This window comes from Spermophilus citellus, assembly GCF_964194105.1.
Source record: "Spermophilus citellus genome assembly, chromosome: 7".
Lineage (NCBI taxonomy): Eukaryota > Metazoa > Chordata > Mammalia > Rodentia > Sciuridae > Spermophilus > Spermophilus citellus.
In genome coordinates, this window is record NC_138188.1 from 128,193,355 (window position 1) to 128,220,266 (window position 26,912).

The 26,912-nt window shown below is 32.7% G+C and overlaps 1 protein-coding gene across 4 annotated transcripts in view; it reads right to left on the minus strand.

Moving 5' to 3' along the window:
* Positions 1-8,796: 8,796 nt before the first annotated feature.
* CADM2 (cell adhesion molecule 2) overlaps positions 8,797-26,912 on the minus strand; it is a 1,032,141-nt gene continuing 1,014,025 nt past the window's right edge. For all 4 annotated transcript variants that reach the window (XM_081301404.1, XM_081301402.1, XM_081301403.1 and 1 more), the window contains 2 exons: positions 17,566-17,691; positions 8,797-16,571 (listed from right to left, as the gene is read on the minus strand). In XM_081301404.1, the coding sequence (XP_081157530.1) occupies positions 16,453-16,571; positions 17,566-17,691 (245 nt within the window). In that variant the 3' untranslated portion in view covers positions 8,797-16,452. The remainder of the gene's footprint in view (positions 16,572-17,565; positions 17,692-26,912) is intronic.

The following is a 26,912-nucleotide window of genomic DNA, read 5'->3' on the forward strand; positions in this document are numbered from 1 at the left end:
CCTCCAGGGGAGGGGTGAACCAGGCCTACTGAGACCCTGAATCCCGTGTGGGCTGGTATGGGTGGATCTGGGCCACTGGGCTAGATCTCCTGCAATAGTCTGCTGATCGGAAGGGGCAGTCCTGTGTCAAAGGCTAGGCTCTCATGGTGTGTGCCCCTCTGGGAAAGGGGTGGACTAGGCCTGCTATGTGTCTGGGCCCTGCCGAGGCAGGTGTGGGGGAATCTCTATATCCTTCTATTCAAATGCAGTGTATTGCATGTAAATAAATGCTCTAGCTTTTTAGGAAATTTTCAATTGTTTCAACAAAGAACAGAGGAATATGTTGAGGATAAATGAAAGTACTGTCACACTTGAGCAAAGGTGACAGAAGTTCCTCTAAGGAGGATTTTGGATTTTGACAAAGGGGAGGATGGACCTGAACAAATATAAATTATGTAAGCATATGGACTAATCTTGTAAAGGTAATTATCTTTATGACAAGCAGGTAAATGAGGCTAGAGGAAGGATGGGACACATCTCTAGCTATGCTTGGAGTGCTTGCATTCATGTTGTTTCCTACCTGTGCATATGCTCATATGTGAAACTGACAGGGCATTTGGACAACTCTAATACTCTTAATTCTTAAAGGGTGGAATCCCTGAGCGGATGTGGGAAACCGTGTCATTGAGGAGAAAATAATATTACTAAGGGTTCTTGGTGGGTTTTTTTGTTGTTGTTGTTGTTTGTTGTTATTGTTTTTTGTTGTTTTTTTAACTCTTGAAATAGTTCAATGGCTTCTCTAAGAACAAAATTTAAAAAAAAATTATTTCTTTTTTAGGTACTGGGAGTTTAACCCAGGACCTAAAGTATACTTGCCAAATATCCTACCACAGAGCTATATTACCTAGCCCTAAAGCACAAAATTCTTAATAGGGATTAGAAGATAATGATCTGGGCATTGCTTACTTTTCTGAATTCACCACTCTACCCTCTTGTAATCTGTATTCTCTAATTGAATGGTATTTTCCTAAATCTTTATATTTCTTTTATGATCCTTAAACTCTGCCTTTATATATGCTGCCAAATGTACCTGTGCTGTTCTCCCTCTTCCTACCATTCACCATACCAGGGAAATTTCCACTCCTTCTCTTAATCTTTGTCTACTTATCACTCTCCCCCTCATTCTTTCTTAATTTTTTAAGATGATGCTAAATACCCATTTCACACTGAACTTAACCCCAAACGACATTTAGTACTGAAAACTACAAACTGGAAATGCTTGTTTACATTCTCTTTCACTAGCATCCTGAAAGGAGAAATTGAATCTTGTTCACATGGCATACTCAGTTGCTATTACTAAATTTATTCAAAGGTTGGTGGTCTACAAATGTGTATTAAGCAAGCTAATGAATGAATATCTTCCTTTTCTGATTTTTCCTATTTATTGCTATAAATTTTTGTTTTTTAAAAAATATCATTGTTGTATTTAAATATATCTGTTGACTCCCTAACATCTGGAAAAAAAAAACCCCAAAAAACCCAAAGATTAGTAGGAGGGAACAATGCTTTTCCCATTTGTACAGCAGCTACAATGTCCTCATTCCAAAATTGGATGTCAGGGTTTGACTTTGTTAATAATAACTAAAGTTTCTCAACTTGAGAAATAAACACTTAAAAATGTCCTATGGAATATTTTTCTTTCCAGGAAAAAAAAATGCAATTTCCTTCACCAGTTTTATTTACTTTAAATACTGAAAAAAAATATTATACAACAACACTCAACTTCATCAGTTAATAAAACACACAGGAGCTTCTGTTAGCCAGTATAACACCATAAGCTTGGAAAGCATTTTTACCATCTTCTTTTTATTGTTTACTCATTTATTCTAAAAAACCTTCTCTTATTTCACTGTCTTTTCTTAATTATAGTTAGCTTTTTTATTATTATACCATAACATTTTATTTAAACTTTTATTGTAGTATATGTGTAAAATAATAGTGTATTATGATTTGGTTAAAAGGTGCCTGTTCTGCTACTTGATTCTCCAAGCATTAGATTTTTGTCATCTTCATAGCTACATAATTTGTGGAATGTATTAATTGCTCAATATAATTTGTTCTCTGAGTAATATATAGAGATGTGGGAACTTTTTAAATTATGCAAATCCAGTTTAACATATGTGAATATTTGGAGTATACAAAATAATGAAATAAAATAAAACCCCAATTTAAATATTTATAATATTCTACCTCAAGCATTGGACAGTTGATAATTTATTTACAGTTAATATTTTTCCTATAATGTGGAGATGGATTCACATCTCCTAGGTATACAGCACTTGAGTTTTGGGGATACAAACTATTTGCATCATTAGTATGCCTAGTTGTTTCTATCAAGGTATTCCTTCTTCAAATGGCTCATAAGAGCCACAAATATAGTGTGCTTGGTGGTGGTAAACACCCTCTTTGTTCTAAGAGAGCCTCTGCTGTGTGTTCCAGCTTCCTTTCCTCTGGCTTCTAGACAATAGAAAGCAGACAGGTGGAGACACTGGGTTATTCTCACTTGACAGGGTCTGAAGGTTTGTGTACCCCCCCCCCTCAGATTCAAATGTTGGAACCTACTCCCCAATATCATAATATTGAGAACTGAGCCTTTGGGGCAAAGTGAAGAAATCATGGAATCAGATTAGAGGGCAGAGGAAGCTCATTTGTCTCCTTCTGTTTTGTGAGAAGGCAGTAAAAATGTGTCATGTGTGAAGAAGGTGAACCCAGACAGTGAACCTGCTGGTGCCTTGACTTGAGCATCACATTGTTCAGAGCCATAAGTGGTACATTTCTGTTTTTATAAACTGTTCAGTCTCAGGTATTTTGAACAGACAGACACTACTTTTCTGAGCCTCTTCACCTCCTTCTGGACCTATCAGTCAGGCCCCTTCTCCACTCCTAGCACAGGATTCTGTGAGAGGACTCAGAATGACTTTAGTACCCACTGGATGTTTTAATTGATGTACACTGAGCATCAGCCTCCTATTATTAGTACTAGACATTAGGTCTGCCAAGTGGGGAAGCCCAGGAGACTTCTGCTTCTTTTTAGCTAAACTGAACTAGCAACTTCCAAATGTTGCTGATCCCTAGGTTGCCTCCCCAACCTTTTTCTTTCTCACTCAGGTAAATAACACTTTAAAAATTCAGGATAATTTCTGGTGTTGTGGAGAGACCACATCTTCAGTTTTTAAAAATATTTTTACCCATTTCCCATTATACAGAACGTTGTTTGGAGTTGGTAATGAATTAATGCTGATTGCGCAAGAATTTACACCTGTGATGAATACAAATATGGACAAAAGACAAAATACTTCTGCTCTGGCATTCTTTCTGTTTTTCCAAAACTATAAGCCTGTCTCAGTTCCTACCATTTGCTGCTTCCTCTGTGTTTCCAAGCTATGAAAGACCAAGCTATGTCCATGGGGTGAGGCTTTCTATTTTTACCCTATGTAGTATTTTATTTCTGCTCATCACTTTTAATGAAATTGGAAACTGTAAATTAATTTTGTTTTTCTGTTTCTCTCCTTATAGTATATATCCTATAAAAGAAGGGACAGTGTCTTCATTATTTACTATTGTATCACCAGCTCATAAGACTGACCTGCTATCTTCTAATGAATAATAATTCTTATTGAATATATGAGAGGGGTGATGAACTGTGAGATATTCACAGAATGCAAAATCTTTAGAAAACTGGGTGATAGAATAGAAGTATAGAGACTAACGTGACAAAATTGCATTAGAAGGCAGGATTAACTTGGAAGGACTCATGTGTGTACAGCTATCTGAAAATAGTGAGAATTATTGAAGTTCTTTAATGGTGGGAATAATTGAAATCCTATTTATATTTTTACAAGATCAATGATAGTGATTTTAGTTACTCATCATTGGGATCTCATAAGAACACAAGACCTCTGTTTAGAAATCAGAATAAAGTTACATGTGATTCTTAACTTCAGTCATAAACAGGAAGTAAATTGTTACTTGTTACTCTTCACTTACTATTTTCCAAAATTTATTATTATTCAGGTTAGGCTATCTTTTTTCTTTTAAGAGAGAGAGAGAGAGAGAATTTTTAATATTTATTTTTTAGTTCTCGGTGGACACAACATCTTTGTTTGTATGTGGTGCTGAGCATCGCTTGAGCCACATCCCCAGCCTCAGGTTATGCTATCTTGATGGCTCTACTCTGCCACACAGTATAATGCATTAACCTGATTTTCTCAAGGAATAATCGGTCTGAAATGATTACCAGAGTTCCTTCCCTGAATCTCATAGTACTGGGATAATTATTTTATGTGTAGGTTTGGATTATTTGTTTTTGAATGAATGTACCATCTTTCTCTTATGTAGTTGGTTTATTGTTTACAGAGTTAAGAACATTGAGAAATGTAACTTTAACCTTAGTATATTAAACCAGTAACATGATGTGTGCATTTCTCCCAAAAAAAAGAAAAACTTTGCAAAATGTTTAACTGAAAAAAAGAAAAAATATAATTATATATTCTACTCCACATACACTGAATCAAGGAATCTGAAGATTTTCAAATGTTATTCTGAAGATACTTTGAAAAAAATACATTGTTGCTACATTAATAAATTCGTAAGCAGTATCAGATAAATAATTTGTGAACTTATTGCAAAATGAAAATATAAAACCCTGGATTAAAACATCAGCCAGACCAGGTGGTGTATGACTGTAATCCTAGCAGCTCAGGAAGTTAAGGCAGGAGGGTTGTGAGTTCACAGACAGCCTCAGCAAAGGCGAGGTGCTATAAGCATCTCAGTGAGATCCTGTCTCTAAATAAAATACAAAATAGGGCTGGTTACATGGTTCAGTGGTCAAGTGCCCTTAAGTTAAATCCCCAGTACCAAAAAAAAAAAAAAAAAAAAAAAAAAACCAGAAAGAAAAATCAGTAGGAAGTGGACTGGGATTGTGGCTCAGTGGTAGAGCGCTTGCCTACCAGTGGTATGAGGCACTGGGTTCAATCTCCAGCACCACATAAAACTAAATAAACAAAATAAAGGTATTATGTCTATCTACAACTAAATAACAACAACAACAAAAAAATCAGTGGGAAAAATTTCTTTTTTGCTTACATGGTGTTTCTTTCAACTTGTCATAGTGTGTTTTATTTGCATTTTAATGTTGGAATATTTTGTATTCTGGGTTTAGTCAGAAACTGAGTAAAGAAAGGCTTTTTGCAGATGTCAAAGCTCCTCCCTGGGATTCCACACCAAGGAAAAGCATATTTTGACACCAAACTCCTCATACTTGTGTAAAAGCTCCTGGATTGATGTGTCTTCTGGGTATGAATGGAAAAGGCAGCTGAGAATGAGCCCTGGGCAGCAAAGAGGTGATGAGAGAAAGAGACACAAATCCAAAGCTTCCAGCACATGTTCCAGCACACACTTACTTTCCCATCACACACTTTTACAAAACACAAATTCATAGATGGAATTATTAAGAACTTCAAGATGACCACTGGTGAGCATCAGACCCCATGTGCAGGGTCCCATTCAGAGTTCAACATCCTATGCAGCTCCACTGGTTGCTTACCATGAAGTCAGCCCTGATAGCCTCAACTAACAAGTCATTCCAAGTCATTTAATAACCAGGATTTCTTGAGATTATAAATAGACTCCCTTGCTATAAAAATTGGGATTTAAACTCATATCTATTTATGCATTTGACAATATGTGATTCTTTTTTATAAATTTGTAAAATGTGAGTATTTCTGAAGCTTGCTTATAATGTTGGCCTTTGACCACCTGGGAGAGTTTGTTACAAGATAATTTCCAGTGACATTTTGGGGGCTTTGCTTCCAGAAATGCAGATATGTCTGTACCATAGATTAGGAAAATGTACATATCATACACATGTGCTCCCTAACATCCTGATGCTCTCCTGGAGTATCCAAAGCCTCCTTTACTAGAAAGTCATTCAGTGTTCACCTCAATAAATTGTCATGTTCCCAAACTGTCTCTTTCTCTTCTACTCATTTCCATTAAAAATGAATAAATCTATGGTTGGTTCTTGCTCACTGTCAGCAACCTCTTTAGATAGAATTGACATTGCAACTGTATTTTAATCACTCATTTGAGAGGACACTAAGAGAAGCTCAGAATCTTGCAAATAAATGTTCACTCTCAAATGCCTGTCATAGAGATCAATTATGTCTCTGACAGTTGAACACTGCTAGTAACACTCCACAAACAAGAATGAGGGAAGAAGAAACTGACTGTGTGTTGCCAATGGCACAAAATTACACAATAAAGAAGCAATGTAGTTCATCAGTGATTTGTATTGTAAATTTGATGCCTCCACTAAATAGCCTTGTGACTTTGGTCTTAAATTTCCTTTTGTGAGATACGATATTTCTTCTATGTCTCTGGAAAAGCAGAAGTTATTTGGGAGAAGTAGAGAATCACACGTTAGGGTTACTCCAGTACCTTAGCATCAAGATTACAGATAGTGGTTGGCTACATGAAGGACCCACATGAATGCAAATGTATCCAGAGTTGGGGGACACAATATTTGGTAAAAGGATAAAGAGAAGATTCTCAGCTTGAAGTTCATAGTGAGACTTAACATCTTCCCTAGATCTCTATATACACCCTGTATGTTCATCCACTTTTTTTTAATAACTACATTAGATTAGCAGTAATAACCAAAACATAATTTAAAATGCAAATGTCTTCTTCAGGCCTACATTAGGCAACATGTCTATTATTCAGGGCTTAGACACAGGATAGCCTGAAGCAGGGGAAGGAGTAATCTATCATAGAAGATGCAAAGTTAACATGTTCATATCTTTGTGGAAACAAATCCAGCATTAATGTGCTACTTTATGAAATGAGAAAATATGTAATTGTTAGGGTATGTGGTTAAAAATTCAGGTCCTTTTATCACCAAAGCCTACTATTAGGAAGACATTAAAATTTGTGGGATCCCTGACAATCACATTTCATAAAAGTTCTCTGATCCCTTGTGGAAGGATATTAGGGAAAGTTTCCATTCTTTGGTATAACTGCCAAATAGACCAATCTTACTTAAGGAAAGTTTTTAATTCCCTTTTTATTCCTCAAGAAACTGAAAAAAATCAATTTTTTATATTCTCTTATTTTAGGAGTAAAAAGATATGTATTTCTGACATATCTATTTTACTAGTTAAGGATGTTTTCATTGATTAAGTATGTTTTCAATTTTTGAACAAATATTTGTAGTATTCCAAGGGATTGTGTTGTTCTTAGCAATATTTCATTAATTTAACAAGGTCTGGGCTACATTGTTATTATATACTAAACTACAATGTATGTGACAATGTATTTCTTAAATATTTCATGAGTATTCTTATTACACATTCCCTGGACCTGTGTTATGATTTAAATTGGAAAAGACAAAATTAATTAAAATTATGGTAGTATGTTTAGGACATGCTTTAGAGTTTTCAATAACAGACTGACTTTAATCAATGTCATGGCAACTCTTGAGAACATGACTAAAAATCATGATTTTCATAACACAATAAAGCATTTACTTATCAATCAGATTCATTTTTTAAATTAACATAAGAAATCAACATAGAAAAATACCAATTTAATTGGTATTTTTATACAATGAAACAGACATAATTGAACAATGAAAGAGACATCATTAATCTGTTTTTTTCAGTTATTTTAAATTTAAGACTGAACTCATCAGTATAAATTTTTATTACTGGATTTTTCTGCTCTTCTTCTAGTTTAGGAATGCCAAAGATTCAGAGCAAGGGCATCTGGAGGATAATTTAATTATACTAATAGGTTTCAAAGGTCTGGGCACAAAATGCCATATTCAGAATATTTGTCTAGTTCATGAATTGGACTCATTACTGATTTGACCTATAGATGTTTAATACATACATTTTAGTTAAATAGAATCCAACCTAAAGTTGCAATAAATGGTATTTGAAACGCAATTGTGAAATCTCTTCTCTGTATGTTTCTGTGTCTAGGTTTCTAAATACTAAGCAAAAAAAAAAGTATTCTTAAATATCACAGGACAAATAAAATCTGTTTTGAATTTTTTTTTTAAATTGTACATTTCCTGGAAGTTTTAGTCTAAAGACACATAATGTTATATATGAGCAATATCCCAGAACTGCCATAAAATGAAGTTCCTCTCTTGTATCCAAATCATTATGCAATTAATAATTAGAACACTTAGAATTACAAAAGCTCTTTTGAAAACTCTAAGAGGAATTTCTGGTGAGCTTCCTTGATTTAAAAATGCCATTGAAAATTTTCACCAGAAAAAAAAAAGAAAAAAGGAAAAGAAAAACCCAAAACAAAAACATTAACCTTACAAAAACAGAGACTTGGTTCAATTCAGGAAGACATAAGTTTTTTTGGCTGAAGAGTTACAGTCCGGCAGGCATGATGGGTTTCAGAAGGATGGATGGAAGGAAGGAAAGAAGGAAGGAAAAAAGAAAGGAGGTATGGTGGTAGGGAGGTAGGTAATGGGTTCATGAATGTTTTACATTAAATGTCATAATTTTCTTTCAGATATGCTGAATTTGATCTTTGATACAGTGTCAAATTTCCTAATCTATGTTGCATGGCTTCTTTTTGCTGGGAAAAATATGAATTGAAAATAGAATAAGGTTATTAATAAAATAAACCAGATACAAAATTTTGTCTTGTATTTACAGACAAATTTTAATGGAATATTTCATGGTCCAACACAAATATCAGACCCAATGACACTAATCTTGTACAGCCTTTGGCTTACCCTGTATAACAAAATCTGTTATTTAAAGTAGATTATAAAATACCTTATGGTAAGTGAACTTCCAAAGACACAAAGAAAATCCTCCATAAATTTAAAAGCTTATCTCAAATTCTTATTGGCATAAGCTTAGGATGGATATATTATTAATTGCATTATCTTAGGTAGTTGAAATATATAATATTGGTTAGAGTGTGAAAATTAAAAGAAAATAGGTTTAGATATTTTTGCTTCTGTTCCTAGTCAACATTAGTAAACACACATAAAGTGAATGTAAAATTACCTTTTTCAGAATTTTGAAATTTTGGCAATCTCAAGCAAATTTCCCTAAGTCAGCAACACTTTTTTAACCCTTAATCAGCATATTACAAGGTTCATATATTTCAAGGAGTAACGAATGAATGTTGTACAAATAAGAAAACATTTATTTTACCATGTTTAATTTTTATAATGTCCCTTTAGAAAAGTACAAGAAAAAATGGGCATCTTTGAGGAAACCTAAAAAAGGATGGATAATGTATGCAGTGGAAAGAAGTATTCAAAACAATGTGTTTGGCATAAGATACACGTTTCATAGCATCTTTTATAAGTTGTCACTGGAAAAAAGAAAGTTCCATCTTTCAATGTCTGTTTTCAAGTCTAAAACATGTACTAAATGAATAGACAATTCAGTAATGTCCAACAGATAACTAAAATTCAAATTTTATTTTTCCATATTTATCTGACAAATATTTTTTCTGACAAGACTTTACTGAAAGATGAAGTGCAAATGGGAACCTTGTAAGAATGTTTTATAAGAGTTGTACATGACATATTTTAAGTGCCACTAAGTACACATTGAATACTTTGTAAGTATATAGGCATATCAACATGCAAGTGTCATGTACCTAATATTACAATATGCATTTTGTTTTTTGAAAATGTTAATGACAAAAGTAGATTCAATAATTGTGTTGATTTTCTGTGCAATATGATTAATTTTGGTGGGTGTTCTTTACAGCACAGAATTTATTGTTTATGCTGTCATAAATATACCCTTCCAAAAGTTATGAATTTCATGTCATATAAATAGAACATTTTATTTTTGAAGCTACATTACTGGGAACACCTGCATTTCTGGGTATCATTTTCAGAGATAAGTCTTTAAATTCTTTTTAACATGGCAGACTTGTACCAAGGTTGGTTATGTTGAAATATTTATGATAAAAATGGAGCTTTCTTGAGGGAATATTTTTTGGTTGAATGAAAAGCTAAACAACCAATTCACAAACATTGATGTGAACTGAATATGAAGAAAATAGATCAGCAATCCAAAACTCATAAATCCTTGGGTTACTACTACTTAACTGCATCACTGAATCTACAATAAGTACAGCAGGTACAGTTAAATAAATTTGTAAAAAGATTAAAATTTTATACATTTATAAGGATTAATATTAACCAGCTTTGAAAAATTTCTAGATTATTTTTCTTTCCTTTCATGAGATTCATTCAACACATCAGAAACACAGTGAAAAGCAAAAAGGAGAAAGATATAACAATTCTGTTTACATTTTATAGTTTTTTTAAACCAATTAGTGACCATTGCTTTCAACCATCAATATTTTATTGCGTATGACTTTCACTACCAGCAAATATAAAGAGAAAAGTGTTTACTAATATCATGTACAAGAAAAAAACATCTAAACAAAGAAAGCATTTGAGGTTTGACAGTACTGTGTATAAGTGTAATGTTGCATTTCATACTGCACTTCAAAGTTCATGTAGGAATCACTGCTGCTTTGACCCTGGATGTGGGAAAAGTGCTTAAGTGCTGAGGTTTGTCTTTTGCCCCTGCAATCTTCAAATATGTTTTAACGTTACTTCTTTTGAAATATACAGTATATTTCAGAGGGGAAAATAGTGGGTTTTTTTCTTTACATCTTTTTCACATTTGGGCCCATTCTCTCCAATACTCATTTCTTGTACATATGTATATGTGTGTGTGTGTGTGTGTGTGTGTGTGTGTGTGTGTGTCTATATGTATGTATATTTGTGTGTATGTATATATATATATATGTATATATATATATATATATATATATATGTACAAGAAATATATTTATATGAAAAAGATGGTAAAGATTGGACCAAAAACTATTTGTAACATAACCATATAACATAGAAACATCCGATTTTAATTTTAAGCATATTTTATGGATTCACCATCAGACTTTGAGAACTGTATGTGTTCTTTTTTTCCCTTAGAGGAAAATATGATTACAAAATGGCATTTTCATTATGATAATTAAATTACATCATTAAAAAATTCATATTGTGCCTATGCAGGCAAAATAAAGAGGGCATTTGTGGCAATACTTTGCATTACTTGGGATTATTTGTTAATAGAAGGCAGTTTTAAAATACTTAGTTTTGTCTTATACAGATAAACCTTCTCAGAAAAAAAAATCATGTGCATGATTTTCACTTAGAATAGCATTGGTTTATAAGAAATTGTTACATTTTAAAAATTAAATGAAATATCAGGTTGGATTGCAAAGTGTTGCCATTTAAATTATTTTTAAAAATCACAATTACATTACAGTTAAATATTAAATAGGCATGAGAAGAACTATACTTATCAAGTTATCATATTTTGCCTACAGGAAAAGTTAATGATAGAGAAGAAAAACAAACGCAGATCCATACACCATAGAATACACTACAAGAAATTGGCTTTTGAGATTTCCCAGGGGGTAGGGAGTACACTGTTATGAAAGTCCCAAAATAATGCTTCCTGGGATATCCTGTAAATAATCATTTCCTCTATTTATACTGAAGTATCATAGCCCATGTTAAAAGTGAGAGGTAGAAGGATTATTGTAAGTATGCATGGCAGAATAATTACCAACTATATCCAACAACTATTGCATTCAATATTAATAATCTCAATACATAAAATGCTGATGATTTTAGAACCCATTCTTGTATGTTGTCCCATTGACTCTCTTTATTATCTTGCTTCTTTCAATCCATTGCCTTTGGAAGGGTATAAGTGCAAAGGGAATGTTTGGGGTGGAATAGGGAGAGAAAAGGAACTAAATAGAATCAGAAAAGAAAAGAGATAAAATTGCCATTAAGATATAGTGACTTTAACTATTAATTGTACCCTATATTCTTTGAATAAATTTTTTTCTCTTAATAAAAGCACTACAATCTATTAAAATACAAACACTTCAAAGAAAGTTTAGGAATTTCAATTTTAACTAGATATAAATCAAAGTTTAAAACTCAGGTTATTATTAATCTTCAGTAATGCTAATATCTACACCAAATAATAGTTTTGTAGTGTTATGTTGATTTTTAAGTAAGAACAATTTATCTTGTTGAGTTACTTGTGGTTTTGATTAATGTTTTAGTATGTGAGAGGTGAAGATTAGCAAACTCTTGAATCTTGTTTAAGAATTTTTAAAAATCCCTTTGCATTAAGTATTCAGCAATAGAATTGCAGATATTGCACTGAGTATATTTCAATATTGCCAGTGTATATTTCAATATTTCAAAACAAATTATATTATCTACACTAAGATTTCCTCTTTCCCAGTATTCAAAATGCATATTATAATTACATGGGTTTCCAACATCCATACACAGCAAGTACAAGATACTTACATGTACATAAACTGTAGTTACCTATATTTTGCATAGTTTTTAGTGTGTACTTTGTGCCACTTAACAAAAAGCATTACTCATTAGTAATTCTCATTAGGTGTTTCATTTATTTTAACTGTGACTCTTGGTTAAATTTTTATTTTGTTTGTATATTCATCACAGATTACCATTTGCAAAAGGAAATAATATTGGGCACTTTTAGAAGGCTCTAAACAGAAGTTTCATGGGAAAGTTTCAGTCAGACAAGAGGTTTTGCATTTTCTCCACAATTAAAAAACTTAACATGAAATTTAATATTTGTCATCCCTTAAATTATCCTTATATCCAAAGAAAAAAGGAAAAGCATTTTCAATGTTCCCTTGGTAACACTTTGCAATAAGTGGCACTAAATTACACGATAACTGCTATGTTACATGGAAGAGCCATCACTGTCAAACAGCTGCTGTACATGTGCCTATATGAAATCTCAATGGTGTTACAATCATGAGTACATAATTACAAGTGAGCCTGTCCTTTTATTTGAGATATTTATATTTTTTACAAGAAATAAAAATAAATGAGGTGTTAGCTTCTTTGTCATAATTAGGAAAGTTAGTTTTTTTTCTCTATTTGTTATTTTAATTGTGGAGTTTCAATGAAATATTAAACATCTTGAATCAATATGAGATCATCCAGTCTAGATTAAACTCCATATCAGGTTCCTTAAACTGCTTCTTGGATTTTCTGGTAAAAGAAAACAAGTTGAAATCTTTCTCTCTCTCTCTTTGCCTTCTATCTTTCTTCCTCTCTCACACACACTCACACACATGCACACACACACACAGACACACACACAAACACACACATGATCACTATCATTAGCTCTCTGCTCATGCTCTCTGTATTTATTCTTGCACTCATGGACTTCCTTTTTTCTTAATTATGTATGATCATCATTCTACCTAAGACACTCAAAAATGGAAAAGAGGAAAAGAAGAATGCTGTTAAGATTTTTTTTGTTGTATTTTTTTTTCTGATGGAGGACAATTAATTTACACTGTAAACAGTACACTGGCAGAGAGTAGCTACTTTTGGTAAAGAATAATGCTCCATATGCTTCTAGGTGTGTGTGTGTGTGTTTGTGTGTGTGTGTGTATGTGTGTGCACAAGCCTTTCATTGAGTCCCCTAGCCACTGTGCTCACTTGGTAGAGACAGAAAGTGGATGCTTGCGCATACAAGTATGCACATCAGAATTTGCAGTAGACATGGTCCCATTTAGAAATCTCATCATTTTTCTGACTTGTTGGAATGACAATGAGAAGAATTTTTATAATTCATTCCTTTTTAGTGAAAAGTAAATAATTTTTAAAGATAAGAAAATATAACTCCATTGCTAATTCTTTTTCCAGTCACAGAAAATTATATTTAGTTCAAATTGAACTCTATTTAACTGGAAAACATTTAATTAGAGCTACAAATATCAATATACTAGTTAGTTTTCAAGAGCTCCAATGTGATTATATATTACTCTAAAGGGTTAAAGGAGTCAAAAATCTGAAATGCAACCAATTTTGGATTTCTAATTTTATAGTGCTATAAATAATGATTGAGTTATTTAGGCAACAATTTAGCAGTTGGAGCCAAGTAGAATATAGATGAAATGAAAGGGATGTGAATACAGCCTCAATGAAGAGTAGCAATTTTGTAAGTGCATCCTGAAATTAGGCTTTAAATAGTAATTGATGATGCAGTTTATACAACTTACTTCTGCAGTAAGAACCTTTCCATTTTGTACTAACAGGATGAATTTTGTTTTGTGGAGTCTTTCTAAAGATTATGCATTGAAAGGTATGAACAGTTTATAAACCTATTCTAGTTTCAATGTGTCTAGTAGCACCTACCTGATTCTCTCAAACTACCATACTATATTAACATATTATTGCATTTTTCCACAGATGGTATGGAGTGAACTGTAAAAACAAGCATGCAATCACATCAATGCAGACTTATTTCCTTAAAATGTCATACTGTATATGATTTATTATAACACTCAACCACATCATATTATTTATGTTCTGTATATTTTGAAAAAGTGCTGCTTGACTGACATTGTCCTTTGTCTTTTTTAAGAAATCAACAAGATAAATGCTTCAACAATCAAAAGAAAAAAAATAAAATTCTAACATTGTCCTTAAAAGATTTTATACTTTTTTGATAAATAATCTACGATACAGCACCCTTGTCTTTCATTCAATATTAATACATGATGTTGTACTCAACCATTCTCATTCCTCAAAAATAAATTCCAAGATATTATCATAAAACCCTAGGCCATCATGCTGTCAGACATCACGAGTGTAGCTACCATATCGTCATATTGTTTTCTTCTTAAAGGTGCAATGCTTGGAAATGGGAAAATATTTTTTTATCTAACTGGATTTTTATTCTTTAGCATATAATAAATTTAATGAGAACTATTCTAGCAATATTTTATTTTACTAGAAGAAATAATGACTTTAGATTGACTCTGCATTATATTTAAGAAAACAGCATTTCATAATGGTTAAATACATCAAATTTTCAAAATAATCCAGAGAAAGAGACTTTCACCTTGGAGTTGAAAGCATGGCAGAAATTCCCCATCACTCACTGTTTCATAAGTTTGTACCTCACAAAATGCATAGACAGGAATTTAATATAAAGAATTAGTTCATTTATACAGAAAACATATCTTAAACACTTCTTTTTGGCAAACCAACATAGGTAAGCAGCTCTAGAACTGCTAAATTAAAATTTTAAATTTTTAGCAAACTAAGAGTTTATTTTTAGGTTATTATTCAACTGTGGTTGTAATTTAAAACCTGAGGCTGTGCACTGGTTGTTAGCTTAAAATTACCTTTCCTTATAACATTGTGCTTCCATTGTATAACAAATAAAAATTAACAAGAACTAGAAAATTTTGTCATTGAACAGTGCTAGGACATACAGACAAAAATACTAATACATGTTATCTACTTATAATATTGGTTTAAGTAATATCTAAAGGGATATAATGGACGTTAGAAAATGCTTACTTATGACTGAATTACCTACAGCCAAAAAAGTTAAATATGTATCAAATAATGTTTAATTGGATTTATTATATGCACTATATACAGATACTAAAATGTCTCAAAATTGTGCCCTAAGGATACTTCAATTTTGTTTAGGCAGGTGAGTCCTTATGGAGCAAATAAATTATAGAATCAAATTGAGAAATGAATGAAATCTTTGTGATTCTCAAAGCAGTTAAATGTTTGGAACAATTTATGGGTAAATGAAGCTACCATAACCTAATGGTAGAATCTATGTAATTATGTAAGATGTCATGATTGCAATCCATATACATGACTCCTGTATCAAATACTACATTTTTAAAATAGCAAATTGATACAGCATTTCTAGTATAATCTCAAACATTCCAGAAACTATGCTACAGTGTTTGTTCTCAGTTTGTGTTTTCTAGGGCATATGTTTCAAAAACATGTTGTCTTTGAAGATAGACAGGTAGAAAACATTGTTTGTAAACCTCTAATCTTCAATTAAACTTAAGCACATTAGGTCTTTACCTAATCTTGTTACTTGTGAAAGCTGTCCAGTGTGAAACCAATAAAGTCTATGACTTAAAGAAAAAAAAGAAATGGGGAGGGGCTCTGCATACATTTTTTTCAATGTATAAAAACAACTCAATATCATGATTCAAGGAGATAATTAACATTGTTAAGGCTGTATATTCAAGCACTGTATGTTAAAAGAGCAATGGCGTGAAATTTAGGCAGTAAGAAATGTCCTGCATTATGGATGGTACAGTAATTAAAGAATGATGCTTTCGACAGCTGATTGTTGGTATGCACTGGCTACTGATAGCAGTACAGTATGGAAGTTAATAAAAATAGCAGAAGATGGTAGTAATGATTTCTGAAAGATGATAGCCAGTTTTCTTCAGCAGCCAGCCTGGTAAGTAAAACTCAGAATCGTGGCCTGAATTTTAAATGAAATACTCTTTTTTCTCTTCGGCATTGACTTGGCTGCCTTCAGCATTGATAATGGCTGTGTCAGCATCTGGTGCATCTTCAGCTCCTTTAGCTTCGTTTGTTAAATATGTTCCTGTGGATATTGGAAAAAAACTATGTTAGCTCTGTGAGCCTAGTAAAACAGCTAGCAATAAAGCTGTATTCATTTAAGGAAAGAACTTTATGTTAAATCTCTTATATGTCAGAATATATTCTGAGATGTAAGCCACACAATTCACCCTTTTTTCAGTTTTCTAGTGTGTGTTGCTGGTGAAGCTGCTCTTTAATGATTGATAAAGATCACATAAGCAAATGCAGTGTAGCAATCAGGATCCTTTGTTAAGAGGTGGTTAATGATCATGTCAAATATGTCAACATTCATTTTAGTAAATCTATTTAAAAGTTAAGCTATGTCAATTATACGCTACCCAGGCCATTGCAAAACATCACATATATTCCTCACTAATATGTTTACTTATGTTTCCATAAACTTCTAAACACAAATGTCAAATGTTTACTTATAGTTGGATTTGATCTATAAATCCCAGAGATGAATTCCAAGATTTCTTATTATTATTATTCTTTTTTTTCTGAGTCAGTTTTTACTCAACTTAGAATCAAGTTGACTTTGTGAAATAACACTTAGCCAATGGCCAGTGCTCACAGAATAAACCACTAATCCAGGGAAAAAAAAAGAAAAAATAAATTTTTTATTTTTCTCTAGGACAAAATCCAAATATAGGTATTTGGTGGATTTTTTTAACTATATGTAAAGACATGCAGTCATATTAGGGAGGATAACATGTGAATTTTTGCAATGGATGAAGAAGCATACTATTGATACACTTTGCTTTAAAGTAGAGTTACCAAAATGAATGCTGACGTATTTAACATGATCATTATCACTAATTTCCTGAAATAATTCAGTATTTAAATTTCCCGCTCCCCATCTTCCTCTTTCTCCTTCTCCACACCAACATAAACCCATAGAAATCATAAACAATCATATATTTTCAAATGAAGCTACTGTTTATAATTGATTTTTCATAAAACTTGAGTACTTTATTTAAAATTTCAGTAAAACCTACCTTTATGTCTTGCCAGATATCGGCCAAGCAGAAATATAGAGCAGAGTGTGACAAATACAACTACAGCCACTATCCCTCCAATGAGAGCATGGTCAGGGCCAGTCTGGCCAGCCAGAGCATTGGGATCTAGGAAAGAGAAATATGTTGCTCTAATTAATCTGATAGATAGTCATACTATACATGTCTGCACTAGAAAGTATTATTTTAAAACTTAAATATTAAGATAAAATTCATGAATGTGTATTGCAGCATTCAATCAACAGATATATATTTTATTCTTATAACAAACAAGAAAATATCTAGGAATATAACATTTGATATATCCATCATTATTGTCATTGAGCTTACATTTTAAGGGAAAGAAGACTGGATAAAGCAAATGCACACATATGATTTTTACACAGATATAGGTTATGTGTGTATTTACACGTGTGTGTATATATATGTGTGTGTCTACACACACATATATATACACACACATACACACAAACATATATATATACACACACGTGTAAATATAAATTTATATATATATATACATATATACCTACACACCAATATTTTTTAAATAAAATTGTGTCAAGGGAAATGCTGTAAACAAATATGAAAATTTATCCTTCTCTAAACATTATTTAAAGCTATGAAAATTGATGAATGCTCCCATGGAGTCTAGATAAAAGATGAGTTCTAGGAACGGACCACTTGGTAATACCCACATTTGAAGTTCATGCAGCACTTATAGTAGAGAAGACTGAGAAAGAGAAAAAATAGAGAGTGGACACTGTATTTGACCAAAGAGAAGAATGTATTTTGGTGATAGGTTACGGCTCTGTTAAATGCTATTGACAGGAGGAGAAAGATGAAGACAAAATATAGAGGATTAAATGTCTAATTTGTAGTGGGCATACTAGGGGTTGAACCAGGGGCACTAAATCATTGGGCCACAGCCCCAGCCCATTTTTGTATTTTATTTAGAGGCAGGATCTTTCTGAGTTGCTAAGTGCTTTGCTAAGTTGCTGAGGCTGGCTTTGAACTTGCAATCCTGCTGCCTTGTCCTCCCAAGTAGCTGGGATTATAGGCATGCGCCACTGTGCCCAGCTAATTAAATGCCTATTGAACTTGTAGTTCCAGAGAAAGTGGTTAGAAAAAGACAGATTTTTAATAGCTTCTTATATCCTGCCTTTAATGAGATATTATTAGAAAGAGATGAGTCAGTCAAGGATTGGCAGTTTTCAAGCAGAAATGAAAGAACAAAAGAAATCTCACATATTTGGATATTCATAAGTTTGTAAGTTTACAGAAGTCACATTATAGGGAATGAAACTCAGTGCAGCTTTGAGCAAACAAAATCCAACAAGTTCAGCCCTATGGCAAAGATCAGATTAAATGTACTGGCCTATTCTCCCAATTCCCTTGCTGACTGACAAGGTTGAATTCCCCAGTGGGTAGAATTGGGGAACACAAAAGAGAATCAGTAGAGGAGAATCCATTTCCTCCAGTGAGCTACTATCATCTAGGGGGAGGATACTTAATGCCAATCGGACATATTTTCAAAGTTATTATAGATCAGTGATTACTCGATGTTCCCCACGTCTTCCATTATTTATAAATGAGAAAATTTATTAGTTATGAGTGCCTTTCCTATATTTGTTCAACCTTTGTGTATTGGGTGTGGAGGTCAATAAGTAAATTGACAACTTGTCTTCTCATCCTTTTGTCCTTGGATTAAATGCATTCTAAAAGTATGATGAAGAAAACAACATATATCTGAGGATCTTGGATTTTGATTGGATACACTGGCTTAGTAGAACTTTAGGTTGTCTCTTTGATCAGAGGCTGTAGTGGTTTTCATGTGAGAAAACAGGTAATATCTATTAGGTAATCAGAAGGGCATACTGGGGTAGAGATTTCCAACTGATAACAAATTTGTTCATTTGCTTTTAGTACTCAGAGCTAAGCATTTTCCAGCCTTCCTTGCAGTGGGGTGTAAGGATGTGATTCATGTTCTAGACAATCAATGAAGGCCCAGCAAATAAAAATTTCCCACATGTAATGCTGCCAGGTGAATGGGGGAGATATTAGTTAAAAATGAGAAAATTAGAGGCTTAAGCAAAGTATTGGTCACTGATGCTCTCTACCTGGAAAAAAAAATGCTCAATTCAGAATGTGTGCACTGGGCTCTGGCTGTAGCTCAGGGGCAGAGTGCTTTTCTAGCATGTGCAAGGCACTGGATTCTATCCTCAGCACCACATAAAAATAAACAAATAAAATAAAATAAAGGCATGCTGTCCATATGTCTCTCTCTCTCTCTCTCTCTCTCTCTCTATATATATATATATATATATATATATATATATATATATATATATATATATATATATATATTTGTGGCACTCTACCACTGAGCTACTTCTCCATCCTTTTGTAAAAAAAAATTTGGGGGGTGTTACTACAGTTTGAACTCAGGAGCATTTGACTACTGAGCCACATCCCCAGTCCTATGTTGTATTTTATTGAGAGACAGGGTCTCATTGAGTTGAGACCTCACTTTTGCTGAGGCTGGCTTTGAACTCGTGATCCTCCTGCCTCAACCTCCTGAGCCAATGGGACTATAGGCATGCACCACTGGACCCAGCTCCCATCCCTTTTTATTTATTTTTAATTTTTAAAAATTGTTTTAATTAATTATATATGACAGTAGAGTACATATAAGACTTTGATATATCATACATAGATGGAAAATAATTTCTAATTTTTCTGAGTGCATATGTTTCAGAATCATATTGGTCATGTAATCACATATAATAATAATGATACAGAATAGAGGATACAGAGACTAACCCACAAAACTACAATTATCTTATATTAGACAAAAGTGCCAAGAATATTCATTGGAAAAAAGATAGCCTCTTCAACAAATGGTGCTGGGAAAATTGGAAATCCATATTCAACCAAAATGAAATTAAACCTCTATCTCTCGCCATGCACAAAACTCAATTCAAAATGGATCCAGGACTTAGGAACACAACCAGAGAGCCTGCATCTAATAGAAGAAAAAGTAGGCCCTAGTCTCCATCATGTGGGATTAGAACCCAACTTCCTTAATAGGACTCCTATAGCACAAGAATCAAAACCAAGAATCAATAAATGGAATGGACTCAAACTAAAAAGTTTCTTCTCAGCATAAGAAGCAATCTATGAGGTGAATAGAGAGCCTACATCTTAGGAACCAATTTTTACCCCTCACATGTCAGATAGAGCACTAATCTCCAGGGTATATAAAGAATTCAAAAAGCTAAACATAAAAAAAAATGAATAATCCAATAAAAAATGGGCCAAGGACATGAACAGACACTTCTCAGAAGAGGATATTCAATCAATCAACAAATATATGAAAAAATGTTCATCATCTCTAGCAATTAGAGAAATGCAAATCAAAACTACTGTAAGACACTATCTCACTCCAGTCAGAATGGCAGCTATTATGAAGACAAACAACAATAAGTGTTGGCGAGGATGTGGGGGAAAAGACACACTCATATACTGCTGGTGGAATTGCAAATTGGTGCAGCCAATATGGAATCAGTATGGAGATTCCTTGGAAATCTGGGAATGGAACCACTATTTGAACCAGCTATCACCTTGGAATATACCCAAAGAAATTAAAAACAGCATACTACAGAGACACAGCTACATCAATGTTTATAGCAGCACAATTCACAACAGCTAAACTGTGGAGCCAATCTGGATGCTCTTCAGTGGATGAATGGATAAAAAAAATGTGGTATATATACAGAATGGAATTTCACTCAGCAGTGAAAGAGAATAAAATCATGGAATTTGCAGGTAAATGGATGGCATTGGAGAAGATAATGCTAAGTGAAATTTGCCAGTCCCCCCAAAACAAATGCCAAATGTTTTCTCTGATATGGAAGCTGGCTCATAGTGGGGTAGAAAGAGGGAACATGGGAGGAATAGATGAATTCCAGATAGGGAAGAGGGGTGTGAGGGAAAGGAAGGGAGCAGGGGATTAGCAAAGATTTTGGAATGTGATAGACATCATTATCCAAAGTACATGTATGAAGACATGATTGATGTGAACATACTTTATATACAAATAGAGGTATGAAAAATTGTTCTATATGTGTGATAAAAATTGTGATGCAATCTGATGTCATGTATTTATAAAACCAATTTTAAAAAAGAGTTACTTTGTGGCATAAGATATGGTCTATTTTAGAGAAGGAACCATGTGCAGCTGAGAAGAAAGTATATTTGTTCATTGATGGATGAAATATTCTATATATGTCTATTAAGTCTAAATTATTGCTTGTATTATATAGTTCTATAGTTTCTTTATTTAGTTTTTGTTTGGAAGATCTGTCCAGTAGTGAGAGAGGTGTGTTAAAGTCACCCAGTATTAGTGTATTGTGGTCTATTTGACTCTTAAAATTTAGAAGGGTTTAATTGATGTACATAGATACTCCATTTTTTGAGGCATAAATATTTATAATTGTTATGTCTTGTTTATATATACTTTCCTTAAGAAGTATGAAATGTCCTTCTTTGTCTCTTCTAAATAACTTTGGTTTGAAGTCTACTTTATCTGAAATGAGAATGCAAACCTCTGCTTGTTTATGCAATCCATATGAGTGATAAGTTTTTTTCCCTCCTTTCACCTTCAGCCTGTGGATGTCTTTGTCCATGAGGTGAGTCTTTCAAGACAGAATATTGTTGTGTCTTACTTTGTAATCCAATCTGCCAGTCTGGGTCTTTTGATTGATGAGTTTAGGCCATTAACATTCAAGGTTACTATTGAGATGATATGTATTCCCTGTCATTTTGATTTATTTCTGGTTTTTTTTTTTTTTGGTCTTTGTTTCTCATTTGGTTGAATATATCTTCAGTGTAGATCCTCCCTTTGCTAGTTTTTAATTCATCTTCATGGAATAGTTTGTTGAGAATGCTCTGTAGTGTGGGCATTCTTATGAATTTCATCTTCAAACCTGAAACTTAATTTTGCTGGATATAAAATTCTTGGTTGCCATCTATTTTTTTTCAGAGCTTGAAATATATTATCCCAGGACCTCCTGGCTTTGAGGGTCTGGGTTGAGAAATCAGTTGAGATCCAAATTGGTTTTCCCCTATATATAATTTGATTTTTTTTTCTCTCATAGCCTTTAAGATCTTATCAAAAAACTTTTTTTTTAAATGCATGCATTAAAGGCCACGAGGAAGAAAAAAACGTTCTATTTTTATAATATTTTCATAATAGTGGGCATTCAAAAGTTAAGCTCTTACTGTGGCTGATTTAAATGTAGCTATCTATTATAAATTTCTCACATTTCTCTATATTTTTGTCATTGGTCATTATTCAAAAAATTTAAAAAAAAAGAAAGAAAGAAAATCGCTTTCCTGTGCTTGGTCTAGTTTGTTGTTGAAGTTCTTAATTATTTTTCTAATTTCACTGAAGTTTTCAGGTCCAAGATTTCTAATTGATTTTTTTTATGATTTCTATCTGTATTGAATTTCTCAATCATCTTTTCCTTTCTCATTTCATTGTATTTTCTATCTATATTCTCTTGCATTTCATGAATTTCTTTGGGATCAGTATTTTGAATTTTTCAGTCATTTTATGGACTTCCTTCGAATTGGGATCTATTTCTGGAGAATCATTGTGCTCCTTTGTAGGGTATCATTCTTCCCTACTTTTCATTTTTTTTTAATGTGTGTTTGTGTCCCTTTGTTGATATCTGTGCATCTGGTGTTACAGTCACCTCTTCCTATTTTATGAAGTAGCTTTTCTAGAAAAAGCTTTTATTTTTCATTTAGATGTAATTTATGTATCAGTTGGGAAGGCAATTTGGTTTTAATAATAGGTAATCTCAAAGTGTAGCCTTCATGTGATTTCTTCAGAGGTTTTAATGCCAGCAGTCTATGCATGCCTCAGTAGTCTACTCTGCAATAGTTCATGATGGTAGTTACATTACTTTCCTTTGGATGTGAACTTCAAAAGCTGCATATCATTAGGATGGCACCTGGAATTGTGATGATGGCACCTGGATTTGAGATGATGGCACCTGTTGTCTTGATGCTGTGGGGAAAGAGTGAACTGCTCCCAAGTACCACAGGGAAAGCATGGACAACAACAGGGATCATGGTGCCAGAGTCATGGATCAAGAGTCATGGGGCTTAAAGGGAAACTTATCTTTATCCCCAGGAATAAAGCCCAGGTGGAATTGTGGCAAGCAAAGGAGACGTTTTTAGGTACTGTGGTTTTTACCTTGAGTTTCACAGGATTCTTGGCACCATCAGCCCCACAAACCCATCTTGTCTCAAATTCCCTTTTCCTTTGTTGCTCAGATACCTTGGAATGGGTTTAAGGTTTTACTTATTGAACATTTTTCTTGAGGCCCCATATGCATACTGTCATAAATCATAGCCATATTATTTTCAAACTATCTCCAAGAATTGAGCAGTCTTTTTTGGGGAGCTGAGAAATCGCTCCTGTTCACATGCCTCTGTATGTGTCTTATTTCCTGAAGGTAAATTCTGAAGTGTGGTATTGCTGAATCAAAGGGCACAGATATTTTGTAAAGTCTTTCAATAAATATTGCCAAATTGCATTGTATATTTATACAATCTTTTGTGTGTACAAATTTACTCACCACAACTACACTATGAGGGATTCTTTTCCTCCATATATTACTAGCATCAGATATTATAATTAAAAATTATTTTTGTCTATCTGATATGAAAAACTGACATCTCAATTTAAACATTTCGGATTTGTTAAATTGCAAGTTAGCATACTGATGTCTATATTTTTGTGGCCACATTAATTCTTCAAGTTTGAAAAGTCTTTCTGTATAGCCTGATCATTATTCCATTCAAGCTCTTTGTTTTAATAGCTCACTCCAAAAGAAGCCTGATTTTTTTTCAAATAATTTCTCCTAATTCATCTTTCACTTGTAATATTTTTTGCCATAAAAATGTCTTAAATTTTGTGTAATGAAATCTATTAAGTGTTTATGTTATGTTACATGACTTGCAGGTCATGATGCGAAACCCTTCTGCCATGATATGATTATATGCATACTGCTTTATCATGTTATTTATTTTATCATTATATTTTAGTCCTTCCAAAATGTATTTTTGTCTATTATTTGAAGTAATTTCCAAAATACAACTTTAATTCTTTAGCAACATACAAGTTGTCCCTCAAATAATTTCTTTCATCAATAATATTATGTAGTTTACCACTAAATAAATATCTATATATTTAGAGTTTCAAATGTTCAAATCTATTTGAGTAATCTATATGTCCAATCTTACATCAATATTTTAGTTACAAATTCATTTTAATGCCATACATGAAAGTCTCCCATCAGGATCAGAAAAATTTTATAAGAACCAAAAATATAATAGATTATGTATTAAGACTACTGATTTATAGAAGGCTTTTGTTTTTTGGGGGGGTATTTTTTTCTTTTTTCTTTACTTTTATTTTTTTTAGTCATACATGATAGCAGAATGTATTTTGACATATAATACATACATGGAATGGACATACATCGATCATATTGTCTATTCTATTCTGCTGCCCTTCCTATCCCCCCTACTCCTCCCCTCCTATCCCATCATTTCTCTGTATCCAATCTCATTACAACATCATATATGTATTCTGTATAACTATGAGGTTCTCCTTCCATCTTCCATGCAACTCTCCTTCTCCCTCTTTTTCCCTCCCACCTCTCTTCCCTATTTAGTGGTAGTCTTCTTCTCATGCTCTTCCTCCCTGTCCCATTTTGAGTCACCCCCCTTATATCAGAGAAGACATTCGGCAGAAAACTTTTGTTTTATGAAGTGTATTATCCAGAAATATAATATGGTTCTTTAATTTTTCAAATCTTCAATATCTTTTAGTACATTGTATAATTTTCCAATATTGGACCATATATTTACAATGATGTTATTTCCCATTCAAAAACAAAAATTTTTAATATTTTAATATAATTAAAAATGGAGTTTTAAGCAATATTTTAATTTGTTATTGTTTGTTTTAAACGTATGCCTTTATTCTTTCTTTTGAAATATCATTTCATTCAATGTTCTTTTTTACTTCATTTTCTAGAACATCTTGTCATATTTTCTGAGTTTATACTTGTCAAGGTGATTTTATTTCCTGATCACCAAACTTATGTAATTTTTGTACTAGTTTACATAGTGTCTCGTTTATTTCTCTTAATGTTTTTCATTTGCTTGATACAAATATCATATTTTCTTACTGCATTAGTTAGCATTTTTCAAATAATGAAAATATTATATTAATTTATGATCCAGAATTGCATCCAGAAATCAAAATGGACAAGCCACAATCTTCCTTTTGACAATAGTCTACTTACCCTTCTTAACATCTAGAATACTGTCATTTTTACTATCTAACCAAAAGTCAGTAAACATGTTCTTGTTTATGGTATGAAACACATATCTTGTCTCTTGAGAAAGAAAATTTTATGATATACACATATTTGAACCTTGTTTACTATTAATTTCTTGTGGACAAGCATTCAACGGTTATAAGAATCTTTAGTTTTGTATATTTTTAATGATTTAGAATACGTATCAATGTGTTGACTATTTATTTTGTCTTGTCAATATCCACCCAGCAATAGAATAAATAGGAAATCATTCAGGTTTTTATTTGTTCTTTTTAAGTGAGCTTCTCCTCACCATCAGACTGAAGATTGTGTCAGAAATCTTTGTTGTTTGAATATATAGACATATTTTGCAGATTGCCTCTAGTCAGAATTTTGCTTCATTTTAAACAGATTTTTAAGTTAAAAACTCATTGATTCATCTGGTTTTAGTTCATAAATTCTTTTTTGTATTCTATTTTTATTAACAATTTCTTTGTGAAAAAAATATTAATCACTGGATAGTGCTCTATATTTTATGTGGCATATATGTCATTCCCTCTTTTCTACTTTCATAAAATATTTTACTTTTTATTCTAATTGTTTTCCACAAATTTATGCTGTATTTAATTTCATTTTATATCATAGATTTTTCTTCTCCTTCCCAGACAATTTTGTTATTGATTGTTTGCCTGGGTTAAGTATTTTCTACACTTAATCTCCCTCTATGTTCTTAGTAGATGTTTTTAATACTTTATTCTTATTTACAATAGAAAGTGGTATTTTTATTGTTTACTTTATTTAGCGTACTAAATCTATTTAAACAAATAGGACAGTATTTTTCTTGGTGAACATCTATGATGTCTCATATTTTACATGTTTTTCATAGGTTGCCAGTTCAATTTCTAAACTTCACTTACATCGTTATGT